This window comes from Pyrus communis, chromosome 5, assembly GCF_041283825.1.
Source record: "Pyrus communis isolate YQ-2024b chromosome 5, ASM4128382v1, whole genome shotgun sequence".
Classification (NCBI taxonomy): domain Eukaryota; kingdom Viridiplantae; phylum Streptophyta; class Magnoliopsida; order Rosales; family Rosaceae; genus Pyrus; species Pyrus communis.
Window position 1 is genome coordinate 15,239,250 of NC_142569.1, and position 22,352 is coordinate 15,261,601.

At 37.6% G+C, this 22,352-nt stretch overlaps 2 protein-coding genes across 4 annotated transcripts; both read right to left on the reverse strand.

The window, feature by feature from the left end:
* Positions 1-7,502: 7,502 nt before the first annotated feature.
* Positions 7,503-9,151, reverse strand: LOC137728344 (uncharacterized). Its single transcript, XM_068467156.2, has 2 exons — positions 8,104-9,151; positions 7,503-7,786 (listed from the first exon to the last, which is right to left on the reverse strand). The coding sequence occupies exons 1-2, from the start codon at positions 9,149-9,151 to the stop codon at positions 7,743-7,745; spliced, it is 1,092 nt and encodes a 363-aa protein (XP_068323257.2). The 3' UTR covers positions 7,503-7,742.
* Positions 9,152-15,337: 6,186 nt separating this feature from the next.
* Positions 15,338-20,992, reverse strand: LOC137725949 (protein DETOXIFICATION 45, chloroplastic). 3 transcript variants are annotated; one of them, XM_068464794.2, is made up of 15 exons: positions 20,775-20,992; positions 20,085-20,467; positions 19,302-19,420; positions 19,061-19,204; positions 18,731-18,912; positions 18,298-18,433; positions 17,751-17,847; positions 17,562-17,662; positions 17,110-17,273; positions 16,849-16,920; positions 16,618-16,734; positions 16,432-16,527; positions 16,193-16,314; positions 15,860-15,917; positions 15,338-15,608 (listed from the first exon to the last, which is right to left on the reverse strand). In XM_068464794.2, the coding sequence occupies exons 2-15, from the start codon at positions 20,444-20,446 to the stop codon at positions 15,597-15,599; spliced, it is 1,782 nt and encodes a 593-aa protein (XP_068320895.1). In that variant the 5' UTR covers positions 20,447-20,467; positions 20,775-20,992; the 3' UTR covers positions 15,338-15,596. The 3 variants fall into 3 exon arrangements, with proteins under 3 accessions (XP_068320895.1, XP_068320896.1, XP_088550670.1); XM_068464795.2 differs by having other exon boundaries at positions 15,338-15,653; XM_088694544.1 differs by having other exon boundaries at positions 15,338-15,653; positions 20,085-20,457; positions 20,775-20,914.
* Between the last annotated feature and the right edge of the window lie 1,360 nt (positions 20,993-22,352).

Here is a 22,352-nt window from a genome sequence, read left to right on the forward strand (position 1 = left end):
CATTAATAAATGGGAGGATGTAATTAAAAATAATATCTTGCCGACGTGAATTTAGATGTGTGCAGTTTCAAAATGACACGTTTCGTTTTTAGAAGATTAGTCAGTATAGTAGGTACTCCTAATGTGTACCCAAGTATTGTCCAAAAAATAATGAACATGCTATCTAATTTTTTTGGACTTTAAAAAAAAAAAGAAACACTTAGCATTTTTTTATTGGGTGGGTGAAATTAGAAAGTGTGTGTATAAAGTACTTACTAGTGAATATTAAGGTATATTCTTGTTCTTTCTTAATATACACGATATTATCGACAGTTACAGGTGTGGGAGTAAATTCAACCTCATAATGGGTTAATCATAATAATTTAGTTCATATTCGACTTTGACGAAAATCGAACTTAACTAAGACCTTTTATTTACAAATAAAAATAAAATTATAATTATACCATAATACTAAGCAGCTATCCTCATTCTTTTAACAAACTAACTTAAACACACTTAAGCTAAACAAAATACAATTAACTTAACAAGCAGTTTGTGATTTAATTCCAACACATTAAGGTTTGGCGCCGACCCCAATCTGAGACAAGAGTCGGCGGCTAGGATTTTCTACTTTGAGGGTTTTTATTCCCACGGGAGGGAGCTTTTTTACATCTTACATATATTCATTAACTTTAAATAATGCTGCAAAATGTTTTTGTTAAAAATAAATCAATAAATAATTAGTGTTTTTTGTTTAGTGTACAGTCTAGTAGTATTCTTCTTCACTTGTAAATGAGAGATTTTAGGTTCGATTTTCGCAAAATGAAACCTTAAATTACATTATTGTGGCTAGCCGAGTGTGTGGCTTAATGCACTCTCTATCCACTTCCTGTAAATAATATATTTTGTTAAAAAAATAGTTGAATGAGTACTTGCAACCAAAATTTAAATATGTTAGCTTGGATTATTCCTAGGACCTCGGTTCTCTCGTATAATTAAATATGTACTAGCCTTCATGCACGCACTCATTCGAGTGCAGAAGGTATTTTTTGAATCACAGCATGCTACGTGTGACTTACACGTTTTAAATCATGTTAGAAGAAAAGTCAAATATTTGAAGTAAATGAATAGTCTTAGATCATGCTAGAAGAAACCTCTCATAAACCAATTAAAGTAGTTGAATTCACATAATAAAATCAGTTTTTATAGAATTTATATTAAGAATAGAGAAAATAATATTTAATAAAAAAATTGATTGAATCACATTATTGTTAGCCTATTGTGAGGCAAAACCCACCCCCTCTCCTTTAGTGTAGATAATATTGTTTGTTAAAAAAAAAAAAAATCATTTGATAACTAATTTAATCACATTATTATCAATGACTATTTTATAGCCGGCATTACAGGTCTCTTAAGATGTTTTGAACGTGTTTAAAATAGAGAGAATAATATTTAATAAACAACTAATTGAATCACATTATTGCTAGCCCAATATGAGACTAAGTCCACCTCATTTCTCCTTAGTATAGATAATATCGTTTGTTACACAAAAAAAAAAAAAAAAAAAAAAAACAATCATTTGACAACTAATCTAATTACATTATTATCCGCGTGCAAATTTATAACCAGCATTACATGCCTCTTATGGTATTTTGAAAGTGTTTAAAAATAGATAAATTAAATTACATTATTGCTAGCCTATTGTGAGGTACTAATTAAAAATTAAAAATTAAAAATTAAAAAAACCCACAAAATCATTAATTACTAAAAAATTCTACTAAAATGATGAAAATGCCATTTCCTTATTTGATGCATTATTTTGGAATGCCTTTGAAGTTTTTTGTTTTGGGGGCATTTTTATCCAATTTTTTTGGTAAAGATTATGACACCAAAACACTATTCACCTTTTGTGTTCTTTTTATATATAATAGATATGAAGCCTGCAAATTGTTACCCATAAATGATTCATATAAATATAATTGGCGTATCATCAATCCAAGTGTTTTAAGCATTTACCCAATGGACAATTTCTTTTGGACGACGTACGTCAAATAAGGTGGCAAATAGATTGGCGAGGCTGGGTCTCACTCTTGATACTCCACTTACTTGGTCGAAGAATCCCCTATGGCACATAGATTGGTGAGGCTGGGTCTTACTCTTGATGCTCCACTTACTTGGTTGAAGAATCCCCTGATGTGATTTCTAATCTTCTCATTGAGGATAGTAACGCTTTGTAATCTATTATGGTGCGAGACTTTTTTTCCCTTAGACCAGGTTGAAATCCCCGACAATATTTTTTTTCGAGACTCATTGTATGCACCCTATTCTCAATTATTGTACGTATTCTATTGCTTATCAATGAATATCGTACTGTTTTCAAAAAAAAAAAATGATAATTACTTGCAACCATAGGTTATTCTCAATGATTCATATAATTTTGGTTCTCTCCTATATAAAATGTATCTGAGATTCTGAAGCCTGCAAAATTGTTAAAGTGTATACCCAAAAGTAATTACTTCCTCCCATTTATATCAAACACAAAGTACTCTATATCAAACAATTAATTATCAAAAATGGGAAAGATGGTGGCCATTCTAGGAGCTGGGATCAGTGGCTTCCTTTCCTGCAAGTACACACTTTCATAGGGATTTCAGCTCATTGTGCTTGAATCTTCAGGCAAGTACATTAGTGCAGAACTATGACTCCTTAAATTAATCATGTGCAATGTTTACAATATTATAGGATTTGAGAAAACTCATATGTAGTAGGAATCCTAAATTAAGTACAATTGATATTGCATTCCATTAATCACGGAGATGATTCCAGATTATTTTCTATTCTAACTCCCCACCGCAAACTGAATGATCCTTACGGACAAGTTTCAAACAAAATACACCATGACGTGGCTGATGAAGAACTTTTGTAAGAAGGTTGGCAGGCTGATCGACAAAAGACATGTAGCAAACGCGAAGACTACCAAGAGCCACATTTTCACCAACAAAATGATAATCAAGTTCAATGTGGCGAATATGAGCATGATGAACTGGAGTAGCAGCAAGATAGGTGGAACTAAGGTTATCACACTGAAGTAAAACTAGAAAACATAGATAAACCCCAAGCTCACAAAAAAAGAAAACAAAGTCTTGTAGTCTCGGCCCAAGAATGACCAAGAGACCGGTATTCAGATTCACCACTAGATGGGGTCACTGTCGGTTGATATAGAGCACCAAGAGATGATACTTGTGCTAAGATAAATGAGGTAACTAGTGGTGGAGGGACAAGTATCTGGACAACCCACCCAATCAGTGTCGAAATAAGTATATAATTTTGCAGAAGCAAGCTGGGGAGTCAAGGTGATGCCAAAATCCATAGTACCTTTGATGTAACGGAGAATCTATTTGGCAGCAATCATGTGAATAATGCAAGGGCAACTCAGCAACATTATTTACAAAAGATATGTCAAGGTGCGTTAAGGTAAGGTATTGTAAGGAGCCAACTAACTCACAATAGGACGTAGGAGAAGCAAGGAGAGACCAAGGTTTTAAACGACGCTAAAGGCTAGTCAGGTGGCGGGCTGGGATCTAGCGCCTAGGTGGATTTAAGTGAATTTATTATATATTGAATAAACAAGTGCCTATTTATACTTAATAAACACATAATTGTATATATAAATTGCAATATAAAATGACATATAGATTATAAAGTATCAAAAATATTGAAACTATGGGGAACAAACATATAATGAGTGTTAATCCAAGTGTTCAACAAGTCCTTGACATTTTATTGAAAAAAATAAAATGCAAAATGAAAATTAAATATTTTCTATCTCAATGAGAGTTGCTACCTAGGCAGGTGCCTAGATGGGTTTAGGCGGGTTAGGTGGTAGCCTAGGCAAGCTAGGCGGATGCCTAAGTAGGTCTAGGCGCACCTTCTTAATTTTCAAATGCCTACAGACTAATCGGGAAGGTGACCAGCCGCCTAGCATCTAGGTAGCACTAGGCAAGGCCTAGGCGATGTTAGATGAGGCTTAGGAGGTGCTGGGCAGGGATTTTTAGAATAGTGGGAGAGACCCATTAGACGTCGTGAGAGATACCTTAGCAGTAAGAAGCTTGGAAGTGGGTTTCAAGGAAACCATGTCAAATATCTGAGAAAGATCATGAGCATACTTTAGTTGATAGATGTGAGGACCAGTGGAATCATTAATGACCCGAATGCCTAAAATACAACTGAGAGGACCCAAATCTTTGATGTCAAACTACTATCCAAGAAGAGCGGTGAACTGAGTGAGAAGCTCTAGAGACTTATAGTAATCACAATATCTTTGACATACAATAATAAATAAATGGTGTAGCTAGGAAGCACATTGATAAATAAAGAGGAAAGAATCAACTCAATGTAACATCAATACATGTGGAAACATGTAATTCATAAGACCAAATATAACCACTAACTTGACGATGATGACATGTTATTAAGATTAGAGTTCTTCTGCAGCTCTCCTATTCTGTATGCGAAGCCTCAAGAATGAGGTTTGAGTTTCTGTAAGCTTGCGTGTTTAAAGAGAGTGCAGGGACCCTAATATATATACCATACACAGTGGTAATTATTAAACTTGGATCCAATCTATATTTTTGAATAATGATCTGCTGCAATTGCAGCAGAGTTTTATACACAGTTTACTACACACGCATGCAAATAAACAAAACAACTGGAAGTGGCATCCTTGATGTCTATGAAACATCAGTCAGTATACACATGCAGTGGCCTTGCTGTCCACTATGCATGTGTCCTTGTTGTTTAGAATAATCATACATCCTTAACGTGGGAACCATATTCCAATCTGTAAAGCACAGTGGAATCTGTAAAGCACAGTGCACTGCATGTGGAGCATCTTTAACACTCCCCCTCAAGTTGGAGCGTGAATGTCAATGACGCCTAACTTGCCTAGATGCGTTTGAAAAATAGGCGCACGCAGTGGCTTAGTAAACAAGTCTGCGACTTGTTCTCCCATTCCGACATAGGAAGTTTTAATTTCTCCCCTTTCAACCCTCTCACGAACAGTGTGGCAATCGATCTCAATATGCTTTGTGCGTTCATGATACACAGGATTTGCAGCTATGTGTAAAGCCGCTTGGTTGTCACAAAATAACTTTGCCGGTTGGGAATGCTCAACACATAAATCTTTCAACAAATATCGCAGCCAACTTAATTCATAAGTAGCTGCAGCCATGGATCGATACTCCGCTTCAGCAGAGGAACGAGCTATTGTAACTTGTTTCTTGCTTTTCCATGACACAAGTGACTTTCCAAGGAAGATACAATAACCTGTCACTGATCGACGGGTAATGGGGCAACGTGCCCAATCTGCATCACAGTAACCGATTAAATGTAATTCACTTTGGGAAGAGAACATTAAGCCTTGTCCGGGTGCTTCTTTCAGATATTGGAGAAGGCGATGTGCTGCCTTAAGATGGTGAAGTTTGGGTTCTTGCATGAACTGACTGAGATTATTTACTGCATACGTAACGTCTGGCCTTGTAATGGTGAGATATATCAGTTTACCAACCAAACGTCGATATCGAGTCGGGTCCTTGAGAGCATCACTACCCATTGTTGTCAACACTAAATCAGGTTCCATGGGTACCTTGGCAGGTCTCACTCCAAGCAAACCAGCTTCCTCCAATATATCCAAGGTATATTTACGTTGGCAAATGGATATCCCAGCCTTGGACCGTGCAACTTCGACACCAAGAAAATATTTTAATGGTCCGAGATCTTTAATTCGGAAACAACCACTAAGAAACTTCTTGAGTCGACTAATGGCTTCCTCATCATTTCCTGCAATGATCATGTCATCAACGTAGAGTAATACCACAGTAATAGATTGTCCACAGACCTGAGTGAATAACGAGTAATCCGCACGGGACTGTTGGAAGCCAATTTCTTGAATGGCAAATGAAAAACGTTGGAACCAGCTGCAAGAAGCTTGCTTGAGTCTGTATAACGATTTGTGGAGTCGACAACCCATGGTCTCCCCCTGTCGACGATATCCAGGAGGCGGTATCATATAGATTTCTTCATGCAATGCACCGTGAAGGAAAGCATTTTGGACATCCATTTGATGAAGAGACCAGCTGCGAACAGCAGCAACAGTCAAGAGACAGCGGACAGTAATGAGTTTAGCAACTGGAGCAAACGTCTCTTTGTAATCAATCCCTTCGCGCTGCGTGAACCCTTTGGCGACAAGGCGGGCATTGTAGCGTTCGATGGTACCATCGGAATGGTACTTGATTTTGAAGACCCATTTACAGCCAATGGGTCGTTGGTGAAGAGGGAGGGGAACCATAATCCAGGTGTGATTGGCTTCAAGGGCTTCAATCTCAGAGTTCATGGCTGCAAGCCAGTGAGGGTCATGACGGGCCTGCTCATAAGAGGCTGGTTCAACCAAGTGAGAGATGTTGTGGACAAAAGAGCAGTGAGCAGGAGAGAGATGGGAGTAAGAAACATACCGTTGAAGGGGATATCGGGTGCCGGACATGGTGGAAGGGATGACGCTGAGCTGAAGCAAAGCAGCATGATGTGTCTGGTAGTCACGAAGATGGGCAGGTGGGTGTTTAATGTGGTCGGAGCGGCGAAGAGAAGGAGGTTGCGAAGGTGAGGGAGCAGATGCTGGCGAGGGAGGGATGTCTGGCGAGGGAGGGATGTCTGGGGGTGAAGGAGTGATATCGGCAGTGGGAGGGAGGTCAAGAGTTGAAAGGGGTTGAGTTGAGAGGAGTGCAGGAGTGGGATCGTCATGAGGGATAGGTAAGACAGGGAAGTCGAGGTCTTTTTCTGGTGGTGAGGTAGCAAGGGGGAAAATATGCTCATGAAAGATGACATCACGAGAGGAAAAAACGTGTTTGCTATCAAGGTCATAAACACGGTAGCCCTTTTGGCCAAGGGGATAACCCAGGAAGAGGCAGCGACGAGCACGAGCATCAAATTTGTGGGAGGGGGTAAGGTTGGTGGCATAGCATAAACACCCAAAAACCCGAAGATGAGAGTATGTAGGTAGTGTCCCATGCAAGAGTTCATAGGGAGATTTGTGGGAAAGTAAGGGTGCTGGAAGGCGATTGATAAGGAAACATGCAGTTTGTATACTCTCCCCCCAGAATTTTAAGGGTAGGTTAGCTTGAAATCGTAAGGCACGGGCAACGTTCAAAAGATGGCGATGTTTGCGTTCAACTACCCCGTTTTGTTGAGGGGTGTGTGCACAAGTGTGTTGAAAAAGGGTGCCATGAGTGTCTAAAAACGAACGCATAGATACAAATTCTCCCCCATTGTCTGCACGAAGGGTTTTAATGTCACGATGAAACTGGGTTTTGACCCAAGAAAAGAACGAGTGCAACAAGGTTTGTGTATCTGATTTAAATCGCATAAGATGAACCCATGTGAAACGGGTAAAGTCATCTACAATGGTGAGGAAGTAACGTGCCCCAAAGTGTGTATGGATTTTATGTGGCCCCCAAATATCACAGTGGATCAAATCAAAAGGAGCAACTGATTTTATTGAACTGGAAACAAAAGATGAACGAGTTTGTTTTGCTAAAGGACAAACATCACAAACATGTGTAGAATCAAAGATAATTTCTGGGATAGTCTGGGATAAAGAGTGAAGGGGAGCCGAGGATGGGTGCCCAAGACGTTGATGCCAAAGTGCTGAGGTACGTTTGACATGGTGAGCGAGATGAGGGTTTTGTGTTGGAGTGAGGTAGTAAAGTCCATCAAACTGCTTGCCCAGGCCAATCATCCTCTTCGTAGCCATGTCCTGCACAACACAAAAACCCGGGTAAAATATCACAATGCACTTCAATGCCCAGGTCAACTTACTCACAGATAACAAATTCACATGAAATTGTGGCACATGTAAAACTCCATCAAGAGTTATCTCGGGCGACAATTTAATTGACCCAATGGTTTCAATCGCAGCCTGTCCGCCATTTGGTAAACCAACAAAATCATGTTGGGTTTTAGTGTGATTATGGCTGAGTGATAAGTGAGAAACATGATTTGTGGCCCCGCTATCCACGATCCAATACAATGTTGGATCATAATGTGCAAAATTGCAGTTGGGTGTATAGATACCTGTTGCATGTGCAAGGGGCAGATCGGTACCATTCTTATTGCGAAGGAGAGCCATGAGTTGGTTGTACTCCTCAGTTGTGAACGTTGCATCAAATATGTTGGAGGTTGTTGCTTTGGTAGCTGGCGACGGTAATGCTTCAACATTGTTGGAAGTTGGAGGTGCACGTCTATTTCTGGGCTGCACATTCTTCCCGTGCCATTTGTGTCCTTCAGGGAATCCAATAAGAAAAAAACAACATTCGACTGGATGTCCTCCGTCACAGTAGCTGCATTTGAATATCTTCCGTGAATTAGGGTTGTTGGCACCATAGCCTCGTTTTGGTGCTGTCGAATGACTGGTTTGCATTGCATGGGCGATAGGTTCACGTCGATTTACCACATCCAATTGGCGTTCATGTTGAAGAACCAATCCATGGACTCGTCGTGTATCTGGAAGTGGGCTCATCATCAAGATAGAACCTCGTATGATTGAGTAACTCTCGTTCAGACCCATTAAGAACTGCATGACTTTCTCTTTTTCTTCCCTGTCTGCATGTGCCTTGGATCCCTCGCATTCACAGGCAATGGGCCCATGATATGATGCTAATTCATCCCAGAGAGCTTTCAATTTTGTGTAATAATCTGAAACAGATAGCTGTCCTTGTCGGTGTTCGGCAATTTCTTGTCGAATTTGATAGATCCTGGAATCGTTTCCTTGCGAGAAACAATCCTCAAGATCTCTCCATGTTGCTGATGCAGTTTTGCAGTAGAGTATACTGTGGGCAATGTTGCCCTGCACGGATTGCCAAATCCAGGACAAGACCATGTCATCGCATCTCTGCCAAATTGGATACTTGGCATCAGTGGTTGCGGGATTCTTGATTGATCCATCAATGAACCCTAGTTTGTTTTTTGCGCTGAGGGCGATTCGCATAGAACGGCTCCACTGTCCATAGTTGTGTCCATCAAGAAGTTGTGAGACTAAGACAAGGCTTGGTGAGTCTGAATGATGCAGAATGAGAGGATCAGATACATGGGGTATCGTCTCGGTTGGTCTTTCGTCGCCCATGGTGGCTGTGTTTAATGAAGATGGACTGGTTGTGTTTGTGGCGGAAGCAGAATGAGCTTTCTAGAGTCACCAAGATCGGTGCTCTGATACCATATTAAACTTGGATCCAATCTATATTTTTGAATAATGATCTGCTGCAATACACAGTTTACTACACACGCATGCAAATAAACAAAACAACTGGAAGTGGCATCCTTGTTGTCTATGAAACATCAGTCAGTATACACATGCAGTGGACTTGCTGTCCACTATGCATGTGTCCTTGTTGTTTAGAATAATCATACATCCTTAACGTGGGAACCATATTCCAATCTGTAAAGCACAGTGAAATCTGTAAAGCACAGTGCACTGCATGTGGAGCATCTTTAACAGTAATCAACTAGGACTCTTCCCATTAAGTAATCATGATTGATCTTAACCTCATCACCGTGAAATCCTTTATTCATATCAGCTAGAAAGACTTCTAGAAAAATCATGAGTATTCAAGCTAATGAATCCTAATATACATATTCCTTATCAACTCACAAACATTGTCAATGTAGATCTCTAATATTCCCACGGGAATAACAAGTGCTAACCAAGTGTATAGATCTCTTCAGAACTTACATTTTCTCACTAGAGCTACACTTGGTTAACCATTGCTAACCTTAATGCGAGATTCTTCTTAAATGGCCACGAGATCAATATTGAAACAAATCATGATTCCAGGCTTAGGTCATTAACCAACATCTGTAAAGGACTAAAGGGTAACATATTCTTTAACTTGAATAATATCCCCATAATCACATTTACAAAGCTGGCCAACTCATTAAACCCCCAACAAGATATGAAAATTATTGTATTGAAAAAGTATGCATATGTATTCATCATCATCTGGTCCTCTTTCGAATTGAAAAAATTATTCATCTTAATGGTTGTTAATCTTGATAACAATTGCACAGATTGTCATACCATTATGCATATAAAATATATACAAACATTCTCAACTAAACTGCATATTTAAGGGAAAACTTTGACAACCTCACAGTTTCAACTTTGTTAGTCAAGAATCCTTAGTAATCTTTGAATACGATAAATAAACAAACTTGGCGACTCGAAAACAAGAAAATTCTTTAAATAGTACTTAGCTTCCACTAGTCAACTGCATCGAAACTTACCAAAACTCTCATCTTTGTGACATGCTTCTTGAAACTAAAACTGGTATAGTCCTGTACAAGGGTTCAGTAAACATAGCCCCCGTCTCTTTTGTTATTCTTGGTGAAGAATATGGTTGCATTATTGTCACAGAAAAGATGAAGTGGTCTTGAAATTGAATCAACCACTTTTGGACCTGAGATGAAAATTTTCAATCAAATAACTTGATCAGTGGCTTCACAACAAGAAAGATACTCAGCCACCATGGTTGAAGCTAACATTGTTGCTTGCTTTATACTTCTATATGAAATAGCACCGCTTGCGATTGTGAAAACAAACCCTGATGTGAACTTAAGATCATCTGGACACCTAGCGAAGTCTGAGCCACTGTAACCCTCCAATATAAGATTATATGCGCTTCTATAAACCAATATGTGTTCTTTGGTCTTCCGAAGATATCTTAAAACTTTTTTTGCTACATTCCATTAAGTGTCACCTGCGCAAGATTGAAATCTGCCAAGTACACTTATCGTGAAGGCAAGATCAAGTCGTGTGCACACTTGTGCATACATCAAGCTTCCAATAAGAGAAGCATATGGTCTTTCCTCCATGTTTTTCTTCTCTAAATCAGTTTTAGGGCACTAAGACTTGCTTAGTTTATCACCCTTTGAGATCAACATTTATGTGATTCCACAAGAAGACATGTTGAACCTTTTAAGAACCTTTTCGATATATCCTTTTTGTGACAACCCTAGTAATCCTCTCCTTCTATCTCCTTTAATTCAATTCCAAGGACATATGTTGCTTCCCCAAGGTCCTTCATTTCAAAATTCTTTTGCAGGAATGACTTAATTTCATCTAATAAACATGCAACATTTGTGGCAAGGAGAATGTCGTCCACATAAAGAACAAGTATAATAAAATTGCTCCCACTGATCTTCATGTAAATGCATGCATCAGAGGGATTTTCAATGAAACTATACTCTTTCACCACCTTTTGAAACTTAAGATACCACTGTCTCGATGCTTGCTTGAGATCATAGATAGATTTCTTCTATAAACTCTTCTAGTTGTCTCATATATAAATATATATATATATATATATATATATATATATATATATTCTCATCTAAATCACCATTTAAGAACGCAGTTTTAACTTCCATTTGGTGTAAAATTAAATTGTAATGAGCAACAATCGTCATGATCACCCTAAATGCATCATTGGTAGACACTTGGCTGAATGTTTCCTTGTAATCAACATTTCCATTCGAATCCTTCGTCTTGAATACCCACTTACACCTTATTGGTTTCTTTCCTTCCTTTTGTTCTACTAATTCCTATACTTTATTGTCCTTCATCGAAGTTAGCTTAGATTGCATGGCCTTTATCCACTTTTCAGAGTTAACTTGAAATATCTTTTTTAAAGGATTTGTCTTATAAGACAAGTCTATATCATTCTCCTATTTGATTTCCTCAAAAATGGTCGAACCACACCGACTGATATGGCTGATGAATCTAGTCGGTCATTCAAAATGGCTAACTCCACGTGCCCAGAATTTATTTCTGTTTGCCGCTGCAGTCTGTCATCGCTGCCACGAGGGTGCCAATTTTATCGGTGTCAATTCCATGTACCCCGCATGTTGTTACAATCGGTTCAGTCGATGCTCGCTGCTGCTGGCCACGTTTGTTGCTGGTTGTCGGTGATCGCAGCTGCCACTCACAGTTCCTGACTCATCATGGCTTGCATGATCATAAGTGTGTTGGTTACTGAGCATCAGCACATCATCGGTGCTTTGTTGTAACAGTTACATCCCCAGGCATTTGATGGACATTCCACTAAACAAATATAAAATATTAGATCTTCGTTATGTAGTTATCCTCTCGTTTGTTAGACAAATAAAAAATCTCTCAATATTCACTTCCTCTCATACAGCCAATCCTTACAAGCTTACAAACTCACAAAGAATCAAACCTCAAATTCTCTAATCTCTGAAGAAAGGATGCCCCAACACACACGGTGAAAAACTCTCAATTTGACCACAGGAGTAAGCCCTTAAATAAATAGTTTATTTAAAGGCTCACAAAAAAAAACATAATCATACCAAGTATATTTAAGTTACCAAAAACATTGAAGGAAAACCAAAATTTTCCTTACAACACAAGACTAAAATCAATTGTTTTGACCAATTCTTCAGTGTAATTGTCACATCCCGGCCCGGGGCGGATTACTTCCCGAGCCGGGATGTGACAATTGGTATCAGAGCCAATCCCTGGTCGGAAATGTGCCGACGAGGACGTCGGGCCCCTAAGGGGGGTGGATTGTGACATCCCACATCGCCCAGGGTAGTGATCCTTAAATGTATATTCCAATCCCTACCTAGCACGAGGCCTTTTGGGAGCTCACTGGCTTCGGATTCCGTAGGAACTCCGAAGTTAAGCGAGAAGGGGGCTAGAGCAATCCCATGATGGGTGACCCACTGGGAAGTTGCTCGTGAGTTCCCAAAAACAAAACCGTGAGGGAATGATAAGCCCAAAGCGGACAATATCGTGCTACGGTGATGGAGCGGGCCCGGGAAGTAATCCGCCCTGAGCCGGGATGTGACAGTAATCTTGTGATTCTAGTAATTCATTAATTTAGTTTCTAATTCAAGCATCATTTCTACAAAAAAAAAAAAAAAAAAAATTCAGTTTGAGTATTACCATGAAGATTTCATTGTTTATCAAAAATACTGTATTTGTTTATTTATTTAGTCCATATTAAAATAATTAAATGCTTTTGGCTTAAATGAATTTGCGTATGGATGGTTTTTCAATGAAAATATAAAAATGAACCGTGTAAATCGTAAGATACAATGTCGAGTAAAAACGAATAGTTAATACTGTGTTAACTTAGTGCCTGAGCGCTTAAATTGCAAGTATTATCAGGTGAAAATTAATTATGTGTTTGTCCCAAGACAATGGACTGAATGGCCTATGCCGCTATAGCCTCACTGTGCTTGTCTTTCGATCCGAACTTTACTCTCCTAATCTCTCTACTCTTCTATCTTCTCTTATTTGAACGATTACGATTAAACTACGTCAACATCTTATATTAATTTTTTTATAAAGATAATAAGATAAAAAATAATATATGAGATGAAGGGATAAAAAAAAGATAAGAATAAGAGAATAGAGAATTCCCCTGCAATATGCAATAGAATTTCCACTTATCAATGCGCTTTCAGTGTAGATAAGTTTTCAGAGTCGCCATATGTTGAGGTTACAGATGTCACAAGCCTGACAGATAAAACACATAGTGCTGAGGAATGAAGATGAAGTGGCCTGAGGGATGACGATGAAGCGACTCATCAAAACCAATCTTATCTCCATAGTGCCCAGCTGTACAAATTTGACCGGAGGCATTGCCGTCTTTGTATTATTATCATCATCAATTCATCAATCTGAATGAATATATTTATATATGAGTAGTGTATTTTGTTGGGTGCTAATTAAAAAATTGTTGATACACCAAAAGTCGAATATGTTTGATAGGGTTCAGAGTTTAGGGTTGGTGAGTAATTACGTAATAGTAAAATGTTGCCCACTTCACATGGGCTGCACATTAACCCAATTCCCAAGCACATTTTAGGAGAAATCCTCATGTTTTACTATTAAACTCATTGATCATATTTTTCGCTCAATTAACTTCTCATTATGCCCTTCAGTTGATGGGTTAATTCATATTTAACCCTAATTTGTTTTCAATGTAATTTATGGCCACTTTCATACTAAATATCAAACAAAACCGTAATCCGAGTAAATTAGCAAGGTCAATTTTCACACTAAATAAAATGTAAGGGTCATCTTCTTTGTATTTACCTCCTCTAACTTGATTCAAATGATGACATGGCTTATCTTTTATCAACGTACATATAAAGTCATCCTTTTATATTTTCTACCTGTTGCGATACATTTAGCAGGGTTTTTTTTTTTTTGTTTTTCAGCACTAACAATATTATTTATACTAAAAGAGTGGAAGAGTGGGTTAAACCTCACAAAGTGAACCACAATAATGTGATTCAAATTCGCCTTTAAGAAGAATCAAATATAAGATCTCTTACTTACAAGTAAAAAATAATATCACAAAACCATAGTACTAAGTGGCCTATTTAGCATGTATTTATTTATTCTCTATTTTCTTTCATTACAATACGTACAAATTGTGTTTATATGTAATTGTTATAGGTAGATAATGATGTCAATTTTCTTCATAAGAAAATAATAGTTTATATCACCATCATAAATATATAAACCATTATTTTGCTGTTAAATCAATCGTTAACTGACGTTGAGGGACACTTTCATTATTTTGCTATTAAATTAACCGTTAACTGATGACGTATTACGTGGACAGTGACGGACAGTGACTAGACGCCACGTGTCATAAGGACCCACATAAATAATTTAAAATTTAAAAAAAAAAAAAAATGTTTATGGACTGTCCCCTCCCTCCCTTCGCTCCTATGCACACCCTCTCCACATACACCCTCAATTCGCTCTACCAAACCCTCAACGCCATTAATCTCCACTTTCTTTCTTAACGAATGTATAAAAATGTCCTAAAATTATAACTTTATGTACCACTCTAGGATAAAAAAAATTATTGTATTAAATGTTGAAAATCAAGAAACTTTAAGATGATAAACTGAAATTAACCCTGTATTTTATGTTGTTTCAACAAATAAGTGCGCAAATTTCAATTGAATTCGCTTTCTAGTTACCAAAAAGAAAGTATGTTACGCCATGGTCACGGGCTTTTCGAAGTCCTTTTGTGTAGCTAGAAACTTTAAAGCTTCCAACCCAGCATCCACTGGCTGGAGAGCCCGACGGTATGCCTCGTTGTCAAGCGTTGGGGATTTGGGAGGATCGACAACTGAAGGAGTGTGAATTTGGTGAAGTCAAGGCAAAAGATGTATCCAAGAAGTAGAAGCTACATTGTTTCAAGGAAAACAATCTCATGAAGACCTTAAACCCTGGGGTTTTATAACTAAAGTTTGGAATCGGACCGTATTTGCTAACATGACTCACCACATGTGTTTATTATGACTTTTTCACCACGAGGATCACAGTAAAAGTATGGTAAACTGGAATTTACAAAAGGAATTTCAGGTCTGTTTTTCGTACGCAAAAATTATCAATGAATATAAAAATGCATAATCATATAATACAAATATTGAAACAAATGCGCAAATTGCAGCTGAAACCTCTCTTCGGCTTGTGGGAGATACTTGGCCTATGATGTCATTCAATCGAATTGATTTTGCCAATCTCAAGTGGCTAGCTGGGAAAAGAAGTGGATCATGCAGTTTTAGGCACATTCTAAAACCTGGAAACATGTTCATAGTTCATATAAATCCTCTCTCTAAATTTTAAAGGAAAAAATAGATGAGGCGGTGACAACATTAACTTTTAACAGCTTCATCGGCATATTCCAACTATTCCGTCAAGAACCAGAGTGAAAATATTTTGCAGGTCTTACAAAAATAAAAACAGAAAAATGCAGCATTAGAAGAATTTCGAATGTCCACTAACCTGAGCTATCTGGAAATCCCTGTGCACGAACCACCACGGGCCTGATTTTGACAGATATCTGAAAGGAGAACAGAAGAAAAACAAAGATACGAATAAGCAGCAACAGAGATAGCGATGATGCTGATAAACGTAAAATCCAGACCTGAATAATCATTATGCCTCTTCTACTAGGAAAATAAGCAAATGCCGTATTCATATTTTAGCAATATAAGCCTTAGATATATTATCATCAGGGGTTATAACTTGTAAACCAACCACTTACTTAAAAGTTGGATTGGTTATCGAAAAGAGTATTATATTCACGATTAAAAATTTGACATGTTATATTATTACCTGGCATAGCCTGCGACTGCGCGCAAGCCCATGAAGAGAGTCAAACCCAGCCAAACTCCATGAAGGCCAAAGATGGAAGGAGCATATAGCAAAAATGCGGAAGATAATGCCCCCACTACCATCTATTAATAATAGAGATTTTGTCAGCAACAAAAACAGAAATATGTACACTTTCATAATCAAAGCAATAATAAAGACATGACTGAATAACTTCGGCTCTTCTAAGGGAGCAAGCTTACCATGGAGCGGGCGGCATATGCAAAATCTGAAACACCATAATGGAGGCCATCGAAAACATAAGCTAGAGCATTTAAAGGCTGACTAGCACTGACAAACTGTGGAAAATTAAACATCATTACCTATGTTAAAGACATGTTGCATAAATCTAGACTAATATACCACCAAACATAAATTTGAATACGTACCAATATCCCGGATCTAACAATTGCTAATACTTCAGGATCATTGGTGAACAACGTAGCTAGAGAACCAAAAGATACTCCCAAAATTACAGACAAGGAAATACCTGTGAACAATCCTATCTGAAAAAAAAAAAAACATTCACGTAAATTTATCATATTTGAAATCAAGAAACTACATAATCATATGCAACGTAACAAAACTACACCACATATAAGTGAAAAAAAAACAAATACCTTTAACGCAGAGTCAGCAACTTCTTTCACAATTTTGTATTCACCTTTTGATAAGTAACTTGCAATCAGGGCCTGCAAATAGAGACATTTTAGCTCTTCATAACTTTGATGCCATATACAACGACACAATTCTTCAAAAAACTCCATTCGAGAAGACAAATATCAGTGAATTTTAGTGAAATTATACGTAGGCTTCACATGCTGATTCAATAATGGAAACAAGTAGATACAGACAACGATGATAAAAAGAGCGAGTCCAACCTGACCAGATGCAGCCATTGCATCAGTTAGAAGGGATACAGCCAACCATACTTGAATACATATCTGATGAGCAGCCATAGCTACTGGACCTTGACGAGCCGCCATTGATGTTCCCAATGTCAAGGTTGTAAGACAAGCAAGAGTTCGTCCAAGAAGAAAGCCACCTACAACATCGTAGAGTTGTTACCAAAAGCAATTAGGTAACAAACTTTGAATATGAAGACGAGAGAATTATCGCTGGGGTAATGAAAGAAGTTTAACAACCAACACAAAGACAAAAGAAACATTAATATACACTGCCCCGATACATGTGCGCTGAATCAGAAGATATAGTGAATTACTATGATAGTCAAGAAAATCAATGAATCAGAGAGCTGGAATAAAGCTGTATATATTCAGAATCTCAGATAGATGAGAGAGTAAAACGTTCAATAAAAGGAAATAAAACTTACCGGATTTAAGGTATCCACCAAATTGTAGTGATCCAACCTTCGGAGGCAATAGTATAGCTCTCTTATTTAGAAACCAGATCATTAAAAAGGTGACAGTGTATCTGAAAAACAGAAATTCCATAAAATTCAGTTTCTAATTACAAATAAAAAAGGGTAATATTTACAGAAAGTCTATTGAAAATCACATACTGAGATATAACAGTGGAAATGGCTGCACCAGTTGCACCCAAACGAAAATAATAAATAAGGAGGGGCAACAAAAACACAGCTAACGAATTACCAATACCTGCACAAATAACAATACATCAATTAACTTTAAGGAGCATTCAAGCTAGACTAGAAAAAAATGGAAAACAAGAAGTTGTAGACAAGACTATAAATACACTGCAAGAATAACAGACCAATATTGTTTGTGTGTGTGTTATATGGGTGTTTTGTGTGTGTGTGTGTGTGTGGGTGTACACCTTATGGAAAATTAGAGTTTCCATCCTAAAAGCTTCAAATTATTTCATATTCAATCAAAAGATGCTAAAGGCCATTTGGACATGTAGCACAAATACATAGCATTGTACTGGATAAAAAAGTGTTACACCACTTCCCCAGTGCTCTCCCCTCAGCAAAGATGCTGATGACAATAGATTAACCAGGCATTTCAGCAGTCACACATGACAAATTCATACTGCTATCTATAAAGGATGTCACTTGAACGTTTAAAAATATATAACCAAAAACTTGCCTAGACATAGTACTGGAGTTTTTGTATCCTTAAATCCACGGAAAACTCCTTGAAGAGCCAAAGACGCTACTACTGCGGGAGCACCAAATGCTCTTAGTTGAAGAAATCGTTGTGCTTGAATGCGCATAGGTGAGTCCTGTGATATTCGGGGGGACAAAGATTTTCCTTAAAATAAACAGTCAAAGATGAGAGGGGAAACCAGAAAACGTATGAGCTCCCCTCATAACCAAAAATAAAAAATCAAATTAAGTAATCGCACATGCACAAGACCTCGAAACTTGTATAGTAATTGTTCACATATATATATATATATATATATATAATTACATTTATGTATACACAAAACTAAAGTTCATATAATTCTGCAAAAGGATATAAGACAAGGCAGACAAAAAAATCAGTATGAGATTTAATTTTAGATCAGGTAACCTACTGATGATATGCCCATCATATTTAGAAACAACCCAGATCCCAAAGACAGGGCCACGGCCTCAAAAATCCCAATCCCAACTGCTAACAATAAAGCTGTAGACACTGAAGACAGCTGCTTTCTCTCAACAACTCCATCAACAGTTCTGAGTTTACCATTAGTATTGCCATTTAGACAACCATTTTCTGTATGAAAATTAGCCAAAATCAGATTGCAAAAAAAAAAAAAAAAAAAAGAGGTTTGAGTAATCTCTGCTCTAATTTAGACATAAGGACTGACCAAATATGTGTACAACAAAGATGACTGGGAAGTAAAACAAAAGTTGAACTTCACCTGAAATAGAACCTTTACTTTCACTCTTAACAAGGTCTTCAGCAACAAAAGATGTCGCAACACTGAGGAGAGGGATATTAAATATCTTTGAGATATAATTAAAGATGTTCATTGAAATACCAGCTGAAGCCAATTCCACAGAACCTATGGAAAAACAAAAGCAAAATAAGTAAAGAGCTCCAAATTCAAATCAATTATACGGTTATCAGTCACTGAACACATTTAAAGGAGTGAAACAAACCCAAATTGCCAATGTATGCAGTCTCCATTAGTTGTGCTAATGGATCAATGGCCTGACCCAGAATTGCAGGTAAAGAAAGCATCAATAGCTCGCGTTTGACATCTGGAGAATATGTTTCACTGATAGAAATGTTATTAAACTCCAACCCAAAACAAACAAAAAACAATGCTTAACATAGGTAGCGAAGTTCATACTCCCCATCAACTAAAAACTAAGAGTAATAATAAATATTTCAGAGACTCGCTGAAATAGACAATTCCCGAAAGCTATTGACAGTAATATTTCTCATATAAGCTTCAATATCAAAATTAAGTGAACTAAATCAAAATTAGCTTGGTTGCACTTATAAACCAAACCACATACGAAGGGAGGGACTAGAAGATGAAGGGATTGGGAGGCTTCCATAAAAAGTAGAAAAATTTATCTAAAGCTATCATGCTCAGTCACCAGCCACTCTACAAACTCATAATTTTTTTTTTTTTCTTTTTTTCCAAACGATAAGTTTCTAACAAATTTGAAAAGAAACATATGAATCTCGTTGCAAGTAAAAGGCGCAGTTCAACTTAGACAGATCGCTACCAAGCATTTTAGAGAAAAGCAACATGCAACTCCATTAATGCGCCTATTTTATGTTTAATTTTAAGAAGAATCACACAAGATTACAAAAGTAAGAGCATCAATCAAGAAAAAAATAGGTTACACAACAATAAAAGCAGCATGTCAAGAAACTAAAGCAACCAAAAATTTAAACATAACAAGGTAATGTAGGCTATAAGGTCTTACAGGTCACCACTCCCTACACCTATGAGAGCTTCCTCTTCCTCCAAACCCAACTTTCCTTCCACCTCAGAGGATCCCACACCCAAATCCGAACTCAATTGATTAGCCACCACCGGGAAACAGGGTCTTCTGCGGCGTGTCACTAGCGGCGTGCACAGTGCTCTTCGTGTAGCATACAGATTGTATCCCCCCACAGCATTGGCATTGCTCAAATCCTTCCTACCACTTCTTGCTACAATATTACAATCTCCCCTTCTGTGCAATGAATTAAACAACCTGGACTTTCGAGTTATCGGGTTGCGGTCACTGGCTCCGGCGGTTAATCCGTTAGAAAGGGCGCCACTTCTGAACTGGGTAACCGCCATTTTCACCAGTTCTTGGAATTCCTTCAAAATCGAAAGGAAAATCCAAAATTTATCAGAATTTCCGAACACCAAGGCTTACCACCAGTAATTAAACCTCAATTATGCAAAAAGAAACGAAATTTGCACAATCAAACAATCAGTTCCCACTTTTCCGAAACAAAAATTTAAATTTGTGAAACCCACAATCCGTACAGCACATTTGACAAAAACGAACACAAAACTGCGAAACATTTAAAGCGGCGCCCGAACAATCTGTTTGGTTCCCATGAAAATTTATAAAAAACAGGGGAAACAGAGAGAGAGAGTAAAGAGAAAATAGAGGAGTTACCTTTGTGCAGAGAGAGAGAGCGAGATTATTGGGGTTTTGCAGTGAGGAAGAAGAAGAGAGAGGGAGAATTGAGTGCGTGAGTGAGAGAGAGACAGAGAGAGAGGGGCCAAGAGTGGTCCGTGGTTGGGTTTACATTTACATGGCTGATGGGCACGGATGCGAACGCTGCTTCAAATAATCGTGGGGAAGGGGGGCTGGTCACGAGGTTTGCGTTTCCCTTCGTGCAATCATCGCTCTCAGGATATTAAGCACGTGCCACCTCATGAAATGACACCTTTTTATTTTCCCTTAAATTAATGAAGAGTTATGTGAATCATCATTTTACTCTTCCGTATGCTTCATCAAAAATTGATTCTTATTTGATTTAGGGATGTGCTATACACACATCTCATTTTACTTCTTACATGCTCTTGATAATTTTTGTTCGTTAATTTTCTTCAATTTATCCGATCCGACGGTCAAAAATTAAAAATGTATGTGAGAAGTAAAATGAGATGTGTGGATATCACACCTCTTGATTTATTATATTCAATGATTAAAAAAAAAAAAAGTTTCATGAAGTGAAAAATAATGTGTATAATCTTTTTAAAAAAATGTGTATAAATCTTTTCTCTAAAAATAACAGGAGTTTGCAGCAAGAGAAGGGAATTTAAGTAGATACCATTTCTCTTGTTTTGTCCCAACATGTTACTTCACTTCACATGTGTGTAGGAATCTTTTTCCTTTTTGTTGACAAAAGATGGGATTTGATTGATTATATTCAAATGGAAAGATTGGCGTGTTCCGCCATTACCATATGGGAGAGCATGTTTAGTAACTGCGTATAAGAATCTTATTTGGACTCAACTACTTTATGATAAAAGCGAATTAATATGTTGTAAATGCAAATCAGAGTTTGTATGTATGTAAAATCTATATCCTATCACTGAGAAAGTACATTCAGTGTGCTTGTGAAAACCTAGCACTACTCATAATTGCTCAAAACACGATCGGAATTTGATGCAATGGATGAACAACCAACCTCCCACAACAGATGGAAGTTGGCTAGCATTTAAATGAATTCCATGCTCATAGATAATACGTTCTAAGTTCTGAGGATAACTGGTTGGTGGAAGAGTTTGTTTAACCAAAAAATACCTTTAAAAATAGACTAACTGATCGTACACATGACAATTTAACGATAATATTAATAGACTTTTACTATTAGGAATTAAATTGCAGAATTATGCTCATCTCATAAAATATTTTCTCTAATTAGCGTATCCTATTCCAAATAGGAACACGAAAGTAAAACTTAAAAAGTTATTCCAAAATTTAAATGGAGAGCAAAATCAATCGCGTGTATATACAATCACACAGTCGCAAAATTCCCTCCGTTAATTTTCCATCTTCTTGTTCCCCAATTCGCTCACTATCGCGAACCGTGAATTCTCACGATGATGGTTGACGTTGCCTCTTTGGGACCCTTCAAACGAAGGCAGCTCATCGGCGCCGTCGATCACACCGCCAACATCGACCGTGTTGTGCTAGGATAGCACCAAACCAATTGGAATCAACTCAAGATAACCCATAGATAAT

Coding starts and splice junctions, on each gene's coding strand:
- LOC137728344 (XM_068467156.2), bottom strand. CDS start 9,151: ATGGGCGACGAAAGACCAACCGAGACGATACCCCATGTATCTGATCCT. Junction 7,787..8,103: donor GCCCCTTGCACATGCAACAG/GTATCTATACAC, acceptor TGTGTTGTGCAG/GACATGGCTACGAAGAGGAT.
- LOC137725949 (XM_068464795.2), bottom strand. CDS start 20,446: ATGGCGGTTACCCAGTTCAGAAGTGGCGCCCTTTCTAACGGATTAACC. Junction 17,663..17,750: donor ATTTCCACTGTTATATCTCA/GTATGTGATTTT, acceptor TCTGTTTTTCAG/ATACACTGTCACCTTTTTAA. Junction 16,528..16,617: donor TTGTTAGATCCGGGATATTG/GTACGTATTCAA, acceptor AATTTTCCACAG/TTTGTCAGTGCTAGTCAGCC.